At 36.9% G+C, this 12197-nt stretch overlaps 2 protein-coding genes across 4 annotated transcripts; one reads left to right on the top strand and one right to left on the bottom strand.

Annotated features, from left to right (window-relative positions):
• The first annotated feature begins 1025 nt into the window (after positions 1 to 1025).
• On the top strand, positions 1026 to 6758 carry LOC126593416 (FH protein interacting protein FIP2-like). 2 transcript variants are annotated; one of them, XM_050259481.1, is made up of 11 exons: positions 1028 to 1222; positions 1694 to 1803; positions 2268 to 2402; positions 3109 to 3264; positions 3739 to 3822; positions 4063 to 4109; positions 4198 to 4271; positions 4494 to 4552; positions 4746 to 4805; positions 5839 to 5919; positions 6478 to 6758. In XM_050259481.1, the coding sequence occupies exons 1-11, from the start codon at positions 1177 to 1179 to the stop codon at positions 6529 to 6531; spliced, it is 906 nt and encodes a 301-aa protein (XP_050115438.1). In that variant the 5' UTR covers positions 1028 to 1176; the 3' UTR covers positions 6532 to 6758. The 2 variants fall into 2 exon arrangements, with proteins under 2 accessions (XP_050115440.1, XP_050115438.1); XM_050259483.1 differs by lacking the exons at positions 5839 to 5919; positions 6478 to 6758 and adding an exon at positions 4873 to 5797 and having other exon boundaries at positions 1026 to 1222; positions 4746 to 4823.
• Positions 6759 to 7726: 968 nt separating this feature from the next.
• On the bottom strand, positions 7727 to 11991 carry LOC126593413 (uncharacterized). Of its 2 annotated transcripts, none has more exons than XM_050259479.1 (7): positions 11836 to 11991; positions 11104 to 11195; positions 10386 to 10486; positions 9374 to 9635; positions 9068 to 9264; positions 8537 to 8724; positions 7727 to 8370 (listed from the first exon to the last, which is right to left on the bottom strand). In XM_050259479.1, the coding sequence occupies exons 3-7, from the start codon at positions 10484 to 10486 to the stop codon at positions 8057 to 8059; spliced, it is 1062 nt and encodes a 353-aa protein (XP_050115436.1). In that variant the 5' UTR covers positions 11104 to 11195; positions 11836 to 11991; the 3' UTR covers positions 7727 to 8056. The 2 variants fall into 2 exon arrangements, with proteins under 2 accessions (XP_050115436.1, XP_050115435.1); XM_050259478.1 differs by having other exon boundaries at positions 11134 to 11195.
• Positions 11992 to 12197: the final 206 nt, after the last annotated feature.

Here is a 12197-nt window from a genome sequence, read left to right as displayed (position 1 = left end):
AAAGGAAGTTCCAGGGGAGACTGGAGGTGGAAACAAGGTAATGATGGTGTGGTGCTGGTGCTATGATAAAGGTTATTTTTGGAATAATAGAGGGTAGGAAAACATGATTTTAAATTTTATAATGGGTGAGATTATAATGAGGCGGAGAAATAAAACAACGTAATGAGTCTAGTAGCACTCCTACAAATTTAACCTCTCTAGCATTGCTCAATTAAAAACTAGTTGAAACTTTGAATCTCTTGTCAACGCTAGGAAAAAAAAATCTCGCCAACTCAATGGTAGATGTGAGAGTGAATTAAATTGTGCACACTTTTCTCTCTTGATCGCAATATATTTATTTTGGTCTTAAAATTAAATAAATAAATCAAAAATCGAAATACAAACAAAAGAAGACAAAATGTGTTGAGATTACTTCCATTTTTATGTTTTAATCTTAATTTTTGTTAGGAATTGTTTTGTCTAAATTTTAATAAATAAGTAAAATATGAAGAAACGGAAAATTATTTCTTTAGTGAGAAAATTGGAACAATGTCACCTTAATTTTAATTCAATTGGAATGTTGGTCTCTCAACTAAAAAACTATAACCTTAGTCCCTTTCTAACGATAAAAAATTATTATAGCTTTTAAGGGATCAAAACAAGTGGGCCGTTAAATGAAATTTCAAATGTCCGAATCACTTGATCCAGTGACCTTGGTGGAAGAGATCCAGAGATGACCTCTTTTCCCTTAACCCATCAAAACATGCAGTTCTGGTCCTTTTTGTCAACTTCATTAGAACTTTCGTCAAAATAAGTCATGGTAAAAATGATCATTGCATTGAAGTTGATGGACTATTTCCCTTTGGGCTAAAGTTCAAGGATCACTGTTACAATTTTCTCATTTTAGTTTTTCATATTTGTTCCTTAATTTAGTCTTACATACGTGACATATGATTCTTTTTTACTAAAATTCTAACGATGTTGATGAAAATGACATAGTGGCACATTTTAATGAATTAACCAATCAATTGCTACGCTTTCCTCATATTCTATTTCTCGCTTGCTAAGCAATGAAGAGCTGCAAAAACACACAAACGTAAACTTACCTTCAACCTACAGTCATAAAGTCGGAAACAAAAAGCTCCGAGCTTTGAATTACTTGATCCTGTGGATTCCCAAATCGGAGCCCTCAATTCAATGACGAAGGTCTCCGAATCATCCTCTCTGATTCGCCTCAACATCGGTCAGCTTCCTCTCTCTCTCTTGCAAGTTGCAATCCAATCCAAAATGATTTGAATTTTCTGTTTCTTACAGTATAAAAATTTGTGTTGAATCGATTTGATCGCTCTCGAATAGAAGTTGAAACCCTAATTTTTCATTTTCTCAGAAAAGCCAAGCTATATAAGTAGACCAATTGAATGTTTTGGCGAGGCAATTACTGCAATCTGTGTGTTTGTGCATGTGTGACTGATTGGAGTTGTCAAAAATTCAAAATTGGGGTTTTAACTTATAAGCCTTGATTAGATTACACTTTAGAGGCAAACCACTTCAAACCCAACTTCAGATTAAGAGTATGAAAAGTGGATAAATGAAGAGTCTTTCTTCTCCAATTGAGCTCTTGAAGTGGTTTTGCTTAAAACTTATAGTGATGGTGTAGTTTAATAGAGCTTGAGGATTAGCTACATAATTTGGATACATTCTTGTCTGTTAACAGGAGGAAAGAAATTTTGTACTACTATTGATACTTTGACTCGTCGTGAGCCCGATTCGTTGCTTGCTGCAATGTTCTGTGGTCGCCATAGTCTATGTCAAGAAGCCGAAAAGGTATAAACTTCTGCCTTCGAGACATTTTAAACAGTTTTCCATTGTGACTATTGATTTCCCCATTACAACCTCACCAGATGTTAGATAATTATTTATGAACTTGAATGATCATGTTTGAGTAGGCTGAAATGGCGCTCAGTGGAAACATAGGGAGAACCATCTATGATGGCCACCGCATTTTTAACAAAGACCAATAGGTGTGATGGTTAGGAAGTGATTTAATCAAAACAGGGTAGTGCTACGAAAGGAGATGGCAAGGAAGTAATTAGGAAAAATACAGTACTGTGTGATTTGTATGAAGGTACGATCCATATAGGATCAAGTGAAGGGTTGGGATTCAAGTAACAATCCCAAATGGTTGGACATGAATCATATTTTTTATTTATTTATTGTTATGTAAATATGAATGAAAACATTATTTTCAGTTTGTATAATGATAATCTGCTCCCGGGCTTTTTTTGTAGGGATATGTTTTTCTTGATAGGGATGGCAAACATTTTCGGCACATCCTTAACTGGTTGAGGGATGGCGTTGTTCCCACATTAAAAGATTCAGAATATTCAGAACTACTTAGGGAGGCTGAATACTATCAACTTCTAGTAAGTGTGGGTTTTACATTTTATATTCATTTACTCTTATTTATTAACGTCATCAATGGGCTGCACTCTAGTTCATATTGTGTACTTGTTTACTCAAATAGTGAATTTTTGTTCCGTAATTTTAAACCGATGGAAGGTTCAAATCAAATGTAATAAAGAGGATTAAAGGACAAAAATTAATAAGGAAAGTGTGGGAGGTAAAAAAGGGTGCATAGATAGCACCAACAACAACAACAACCACCAATGCATTAAAATTACAGTCTTATGTACATGTACAATATATGGACTAATATTTTTTTTTTTAAGATAATCTGCAACATAGGAATCTTAATTTCCAAACCGTGAATCTGGACCACATATTCAAGCAGTGATCAAAGTAGTTAATGTTTTGGATTCCCAATCTAATAATATAAACTGATTATTTTCCAGAATATTGAAAGACTCGAAACAAGTCCCTAGAGATAAAGTATTCACTTTGTAACTATACAACTCGGATGAAACATTTTTGTATATCTCTAACTATGTTGAAGTAGTGGAGTTTATACATGTGCTGAGATTCATTCATCAATCTACTAATGAATTTACATGTCAAACATATCTCCATTTTTATCCGCTTTCATTTCTCCCATCACAATGAATACTGCCTCTTTTCATTTGACAGTCAGATTGTTTCAACAATGTTGTGAATTTCTGAAACAATTTTCAGGGTCTGATGGATGGAATACATGCTGTTCTAAATAAGAAGAGGGAGGATGAAGAGGTAGATACAGAACTAACACGTACTGATATCATCAAGTGCATACAGTCTGAGAAAGTGCGTTTTCGAGGTGTCAATCTTTCTGGCCTTGACCTTTCCAAATTGGTAATTTCTCAGGTTCTCAATTCTGAAAAAAAAAAAAAGTAAAAGTAGTACTAGATATGTGCCTTGTAAAATTCGGTTTCTAGAAATTTGAAAAAAATACACTACAATAAGCTAATATCCGTTTAGAACATCTAGTTTCAGAAGTACAGGCACATAATGAAGCCCCTAAGAGATCTATACATTTGCATTTTCTCTGCAACGTCCTCACTCATGCCTAGTGTACCAAGTTTTTTTACCAAAAAATATTTTGAATTTGTAAAACAACATCTATTACAATCTGTATTAAGAATCAAAATTTCCTATAGCATGTTGAAACCAGTTTCTTACTGCTTTCATAAATTAAAAGTAAGCATTGCTGGATTATTTATGAATTTAAATGAAAAGATGTTTTGGATGGTAAAAGATGCATGATTATCCATTTATTTGATGCCTTGTCTCTGATGTCAAGGTGTTACTTGATCCATGAAACTGCAGGACTTGTCATTTGTTGACTTCAGCTATGCATGTTTGAAAAATGTCTTTTTCTCACGTGCAAATCTTCAATGTGCTAAGTTCAAGGTAAGCTTTAGTTATACATGGTATGTCTGGTCTGTTAAAAACAACTGCTGTTTTTTTTCTACATATTAAATGTTGCTATTCTAGCCGACCCCACTTAGTGGGAAAAGGCTTTGTTGTTGTTGTTGTTGTTGTTGTATTAAATGTTGTTATTCTCACTGTATTTTTTGTCGGCGTATATGGTTTTCGTTTCTTTTTATAAGATCAGTACATGACTATTGAAGCTTTTATATTTTGTCACAGGATGTCGATGCTGAGGGTGCCATCTTTCACAATGCAACTTTGCGGGAGTATGAATTCTAATAATTTCCAGTTAATGATGATATTATATTATTAATCGGTTGCTTGATTAATGCAATTATCTTTTGCCTTGGTAAGATGTGAATTTACTGGGGCAAATCTCCGTGGAGCTTTGTTGGCTGGTGCTAATCTTCAGAGCGCAAATCTACAAGGCAAACTTTTCTGCATTTTGGTTTCTGATAATATTTTATTACTATGTTATTTGTTATTTCCGTAATCATGTTCCTTAAATTCCTTGGCATATGTTTCTGTTCATTTAAACTTCAAATATTTTTTTTAAAACTTTTTTAATATGGATTTAGCTTATGTGTCTCTCGTTTACCCAGAGTTAAGACTATGAATTTTCCTTTTAATTGTGTTGTGTCCCTTTTCAGATGCATGCTTGATAGATTCTAGCTTCTGCCAGGCAGACCTGCGTTCTGCACACCTACAGGTTCTGCATTTGTCAATCGGAATATAGTTCACTTGTTTCTGAGTAGTTTGTCCTTTTTTGGTTTTCGAGAACATCCAATAATGAGATAGTAACTGTTTGTTTGAGATACTCATATTACTTCGACTAATGAAGGCTTAGGATTTGGTACTTACAGAGTGAATGATGCATTATCTTCTTGCTCTTAATTTTTCAGAATGCTGATCTTACAAATGCCAATCTAGAGGGAGCTATTCTGGAAGGAGCAAATTTGAAGGTAAAGTGGAGGTTGTGTGTCAAAGGAAAAAAACAACTTAGTCTAGTATGAATCTTATGTTTAAGAGATTAAAAGAACTCCTATAAATTCATTTTGAGAACATAATTATCCTGTTTGACTTCTAAAAAAGCTTATGAATTGCCATATTACATCTTTTTTCATGGCTCTAAATTTTCTGGGACACATCTTCACGGGCTTGCTAACACATTGCAATCGTAGGCAAGATATCTTGCTCTCCCTTTTTCGAGAAGAAAAGTACCATGAAAATAGTCTTCATTTTAATCCAATTACCGAAACATTTAAGCCTTTTTCTAATGCTTTGTTTTGGTCTGAGGCAGGGGATGTAAATGAAATACAGGTTCTTTCATTCCTTCGTTTGTTTCACCTTAAGGGAAATGAGATGATTTAGAAAGATCCGTAACAGTGAAGGCTGGATCACTTTGTGGTGAATTAGTGTTTCATGGTTAAATGAACATAATAAATGCTGGTAGTGGAACTCTAGTGTTAGGTAGAGAACTGAATACGACCAACATGTTCATCAAGTTAGATTTGGGGTCAAATCGAAGGTGAGTTTGAGAAAATGTACGAGGTGATTGTGCTAGGTAGTCCTTGAAGACGAGTGGTGAAGGTATAATAAAAAAAACAATGTGAGATATCCCTCGTGTTGTTTTCTACTTTCAATCTGGTGAGATCTTACTTAGTAAAGTCAAAAATAATGCAACGGATATCTCACATTCTTCTCATTTATGGGAAATCAAATGTAAAACCTATTTGGTTTGCTTATTTCTTATATTCTATTATGTGATTAAGAATGCCTTCAGTTAGACATGTGTCATAATCATATAGCTGGTATGCGAGGCTGTTTTGGAGAAACACCCCACGTTTACATGAAATTTTTTTATAGAAAACAATCTGTAGTTCATCTTATATGACATTATCCATTATTGTTCAAAGAAATGAAATCGTAAATGAAACAAAATATCTCCCTTTCGTCCCTTTATTTATTTGTTTGGTTTGTCTTTTTGCATGCTAGGGTGCCAAGTTGAGGAATACCAATTTGAAGGATGCAAACCTTCAACGAGCTTATTTACGTCAAGTGAATCTTCGAGATACGGTAATGAAAGCTGATCAAAGTTAAAACCATTTTGTAAACTTCTATTTTGGTTATTGGTTTGGTAATTTTCTCATTTTTGGCTTTTAGCTTCCGGTTTCTGTTAGAGACGGAGGATATATATGGGATATAGAAGGGTGGTAGGAGGAGATTGAAGATATTGGCTTGGAAATAAAAACAATTTTAAGTTGTTTTCGTTTCAAGTTTTTATTTCATTCATCCTCGATTTTTCCCTCACCCCTCTCACCGCCTCTCTTCAAGACTTCATCCATATATTTCCTCTCTATCTCTAACTGAAAAAACGCAAATGAAAAGCAAAAAACAAAAAGAAAGAAAAGGTTACTGAATGGGCCTAAGTTACTAAAACTAGACAGTGAGTTTAGGATTTACTTTCCTCCCTTGAATTGAAGTTCGGAGGTCTGATATATGTGCATTATCCGTACAACCAGTGTAGAAATTGCAGCATTGAGAACGCCCTTTCTGTTGGTAGGATAGTTGCTAGGTGTGTCAACTGACAGCGTGCAATCGAGGATGTAACTCTAATTTTTATGTTTTGAACAGAATTTGGAAGGTGCAAAGCTTGATGGTGCAAATTTGCTTGGAGCAATGAGATGACATGGAATGATATGGTGCTATTTCTATATACTCTGGAGGTTTGAAATTCTGTTTGTGTATAATAACGTATTTATTCGTCTTCCGTACAAAGTATTGTCCAATTTGTTTACCGGTGATGCCTTGGTAATCAAATCATGTGGTTTGTACATAAATCTTGCACCCAAATTCAATTCATGTGGTGATAGAATGTATTGGTAAATGTTCAAATCAAATTTTTACCTTCTTTACCCCTTCCCTCTCCGATGCAAAGAAGGGAAATGACAACCATATACCCCTTTTCTCTTCCAAATTGAACCATTTGCCTAATTCTCATTGTTCGAGCGCCGCAGGAGAATTGGTTGAGCCGAGAGAGAGCAACTCACTGAACTCTAAACCAGCACCTCAACCCGCGAGACCTTCTAGGTGTTGGATCAAACCGCACCTGGTACACTTGAGAAGGTGAGCTGGGAGGAGGTCATAAAGATGGGTGATCAAGTCTCCAAACAAGCTACCACGTTCGGGATGCTTTGGACCGAAGGAGAAACACCGGCAGTTAGAGCACTCGAAGAGAACATGGTTTCCTACTTCAACGTGCTGCAAGGTCTTGTTTCTGCTTTCGCATGGGAGTACGGTGGGTGCAGGACCTACCCCTTCCTCTTGTATCCATGCATCTGTGAAGCATGCTGTTGACACCAGTTTTAAGCTGTCAATCCCGCAATCGGTTGGTGCACCTGATACGAATGTTACAGCGATTAAGCGAGCAATGACGCAGGTTGCGGTTTCCATGAAAGATGTTGTGCGTGAGATGAATGAGCTTAAGCCGACAGATGGAATGAGCAATGACGCATAAAAACTTGGTGTGATGTTCTTGCTGAGGTTTCCTTGGTGGGCGGGTTTTAGTGATGGTGGCGCAGGAGGGATTTGAGAAAGGAAATTTTATCATTACGAAAGCCAAAATTTGGTCGAAATGAGTTTAAAATGGAGGTGAAAAAGCACTTTCGATGAATGTGCTTTTGGAACTAACCACAAGGTGTGGTGCGATTGGCAAATTGCCACCTTCAGGTGGCGGATTCCCTGGTGCCTTTTTGGCAGGGGATCCGAAACCAGCTGAGAGCACTTTGTGGCCAGAAGTAAGTCAAACCTCAAGCGGAGATTAGTCCCATCCTTGGGATGTGGGGACACTGTGGTCTTTACCAAAAAATAAAAAAGAATGTGCTTTTAGAAGTAATCTTTAGTAAAAATGCAAGTGAATCCTGAAAAAACACTTGACGTGCTTCTTGCAAAAAACACTTTCAGAAACACTTCCAAACGAACCATCATTACGACTTCAACAAATGATGAAATAAAAATAATTTAACTATAACAGTATTACCAAAGAAAAATCAAAATCCCAAGTTATCTCAATGCAATTGCAATCAATACCCTACTGACTACGGCAACTGTCCCGTTTTGCAATGCAGGTTGAGTGAAGAAAATGGGAAAACTGCAATTTCCAGTAAGTTAACGGAGACGAGGGCTACGTGCTCAAGCGACACCACCACATGCTTTATTTTGCCTTCTTTGCAACGTTCGAGTTTCGCAACCTCTTTACTTGATTAGATGCCACGAACTCAGCATCGTCTCGGATAAAACTCCACCAAATATAAGTTAGAGGAATCGTGGTGGCATGCCAGGCGGCATGAGCATCCAAGAATCCGTAATATGGAGGGAAGTCATAGATTTCTAGGAGCATTGCAAGGCCTCCTCCCACTACTACCACCCAAAGCTTCCAACGTGATGGATGGCGAGTGACGCCAGCCCAAACTGCCCAAAGAAGAAGTTGAACCACCGCCATGACAACACAAACCTGCATGTTCCACCCTGCAAAGATTTTTTATTATCTCAGTCAGATTGTCGTCGTGAGATTGCTATGCACGTCAAGAAACTACATGTTAACAAAACTATTTGAAGATTAAAGGAGGTGCAATTGATCAATATTCTCCCTCCAACTATACGTTAATGAAAAAAAAGTAGTAAAGTGCCATACCGTAATCCAGTTTATAGAAGTTGAGGTACAATATGTGGGTGGTTACAAAAGCAAGCAGTGGAGCAGCAACCATCACTCTGACGGCATCATCTTTCACATCAAAACTTCTTAGTATGGACAGAATAAGCGAGTACCCAAGTATTGCCACTGCACATGAGTAGTCTAATTTCTCGGTCAAATCCACATCCCTGTAGTCCATTAGACACATTGATGATCAAGAAATGTGCCAAGTAACCAAACTCCCCCCCCCCCCCCCCCCCCCAAGTAAGGATCACCAGGTGAGGTAAATTCAATGCATAAGCAAACCGTATTTATCATTCGTCTTTCATCAATAACTAGTCTTTCCAGAAAGATTTAGGGAAAATTAAAATGTCACTTAAATAGCACAGTAATAACTAAACATACAAACCAACGCTCCCAATTATATTACAACCCATTCAAGCATGAGCAAATATCCAAGTCCCAATAATAAAAAGAAATTTGTGAGTTTGCATATGGGTGGCACAAGTTAGAGTAGAATAAAAAGCTTACTTGCTATGGAACACAGCACTCGCGAACCATGAGGTCAATGACAAGAGAGCATAGATATGCCATAAACTAGCAAAATAATAGTACGTCTTCTTATCCCGTCTCAGAGGCAAGTTGTAGTATAAAAGGATGAAAAAGGATATCCAACCATGAAAATGCGTTGCAAGGTTGAGCACAGAGAAAGCTACGGAAGCAGGCTCCTAAATAAAGGATAACATGTCAAATAGCACCAACCACAGAACTATGATACCATTAAAATATATTGTAAAAGAAAATGTTGCCAACGCATATAGTCCGAAAAAGGCAAACCTGGATCCCGTAAATACGCTTGAAGGGCCATTTACCATGATATTTGACTGGACCATCACCAGCTGCTTCTCTTTCTTTCTCTCTGTCAACCATACAATAGTAACGGCAATCACTTTGGCAATCCCATTGTTTCCACTGCTGATAAAGAGGTTCTTGCATGTACCATGGACCATCAACAGAGACCCCATCGGAAGAGGAATTGCAATGTGGAAAGCATCTCTGCCCTACACAACCGGTTTCTCCACATTCGTTTAGACAAGCCCTGAAGTTGCAAGTAATCATATATCAATTTCCAAATTCACAATGTGAAATCCACATGACAAGTTACAAGGGTCGGCAAAATAACAAAATGTCGATTTTGCCAAAGAATTAATACACAAGGAACTTGTACAGCTTAGGAATAAACCAATTATTACAAATTAATTCCAGCAAGGTACTTACCAAAAAGAATTCCAATTGTGTGACAAGGATTGATAAATAGTTTTATGGAAGCTATTTTATTCAAGGGATACTTATTATGTATTAATTCATCCACTAAATTACTGATTAGTGAATTACCATATAGATATGCGAACACAAATATTTGAGGGAAAAGAAAGCTCCCTGTTCGAAATTCAAATGAGGAGCATTAATTGCTCATAATGGGGAGAACACCAATATGGCCCCACTCCCTGGAACGGTGTGGGCGAAAACTGGCCCTTTCCATTAGAACTTCCAATGAAGAGGAGCAATATAGCCATTTGGGATTCAGCTGAAATTTCAGTCATTTGGAAGATAAATGGCTGATTCAGGGAAAGAAAGCGTTCTGCATGCTAGAATAACTTAGTAGGCTACATTGTGTTCTAAATGATGAATGACAAGAAGCGACAAAACATAACTTTAAACTTTAAAGAAATATGAAAACCTCAAAAAACATACAAGTAGATGTGTCAAACGATTAACAACAGGTATAAAAGCAGCATACCTCAAAATGAACCATAAAAGAATATCTAAAAAAAGATAAAACAATTACCTATAGCGTGGATCAGCATCACCAGCACTGGCATCTAAAACTGTGAAGCTGACAGCCCATGACACCACCACAAAGAAAGCAACCCAATAATGCTTTAACATCTGAACATAGAATTACTGATCGATAAGAGTCTAAAGGTATCAAATTTGACCACTACAAGATGCTGAGATCTTAACTACTTCAGCGCATCAAATGCCACGATGTGGGTTAAACAATCATTTAATACTAATAACATCATCATTAATCTTTTCTGATATTCTTCGTTACAAAAACCAACCTAGGCAAGAATGAAAAAAAAAAAAGGAAATTTACTACTCTATACAGCGAAATGTCTGACCTTTCTGTTGGTGCCTATGTAGAATTAAACTTCTCTTTTAGCCAATTGTATATGTAATTTATTAAAAACAACAGCTTTGTTTCAATGCCTCATTTATGGTCACGTCCACTAATGACATTTTTGTTCAAGTACACCATCCCATATAAATTCTAATGGAATGAAGCGACAAATTAAAGTAGAGCAGGCTCAACTATATTCTAGATTAATCAATGTCGCTTTTGTCTTTCATAATTGTTTATCAAAGTTCCTCTCATAATTTGACTTCCAATTCATTATTCTGTCTTTGTAAAGCAATTTGAAAATATACAAGCAAGAGAACATATTCAATTGTCACTAGAGTGCGTGGAAATATCGGTAGACATGAAAAATAATGAGAGTAACCTCTGAGATTTAACTCTATAACCAACACACCTCTGAATTAAAGAGGTGAAAAAGCCCCCAATCCCAAGCAATTCGACTGTGTAAAAACCCACCTGCAGTACAAAAACAATAAAATCGAATCATCAATTCACTCTAAAGTTTGATGATTGGTCAAACTTTAACCAAAGCATATGCGATACTAAGTATACAATGCCTTGTAAGTGGTTCGGATTCACCCGTTTAATTCCTCGGAATTCTTTAGCAAACATCCAGTCGTTAAATTTAGCAATATATGCCATGTACACTGATGCAATCTAGAATTAACCATGAAATCAATTTGGTATCTGATAGTATCTTCCAAGGTAACTCAGCTGGTGCAGATGGCGCTATGCACCTCGGTGCGGGTTTCATCCCCACCGATTCCCCTCCCCTAACAACGAACTATTTAACCCACTAACGCTATCGTTCTACTAAAAAAAACTCGGCAGGTAAAACAAACGACGGAATCGAAAGCGGTAGAGTTGAACAGATATTTAATACAGGATACAAGATCAATACATTTTCCATTGCTGCAACAAATTGAAAGATTCAATTTTTACGATTTTTACAGTCTGCAGAGTATGCAAATAAAAAGTGAACTTTTGAAACTGGATTGGTTGAATTGGGTGCTGAGAAATTATTGACTGCAATGAGGGATCTGAATCGGAGTAGTTTGTAGGGGTATGATCGGAGAAGACATGGATGCGTGCGTACCTGGAGGGGCAGGATCGTGGGCAGCGGAAGAGCGGTCAGCAGATCTGAATAGGAAGAGGGTTCGTCTTCCTTCGTTAAAGGCGAGAGAGGGTGAGCAGCTCAGGTCAAGTGAAGGGGACGACGCTCAGTTGGGCAGTGGATCTGCTGTCCCAATTTTCATGTCTTCTTTGTGTCTCCTTCTGTAATTGTTTGACACGTGGCATTCACCTTAAGGGCTGGTTTGGTATTTCTGTACTTTAAAAAAAAAATGCTTCTGCTGTGCTGTGAGAATAAGCAGCTGTGAAATAAAGCAGTAGAGTGTTTGGTAAATTTTTTTGTAAAAGTGCTTTTGAAAAAGAAAGCAGTATTATAATATCTGATAA

The sequence above is a fragment of the Malus sylvestris genome, chromosome 12 (assembly GCF_916048215.2).
Source record: "Malus sylvestris chromosome 12, drMalSylv7.2, whole genome shotgun sequence".
Lineage (NCBI taxonomy): Eukaryota > Viridiplantae > Streptophyta > Magnoliopsida > Rosales > Rosaceae > Malus > Malus sylvestris.
This window is presented reverse-complemented; position numbering and strand designations above follow the sequence as displayed.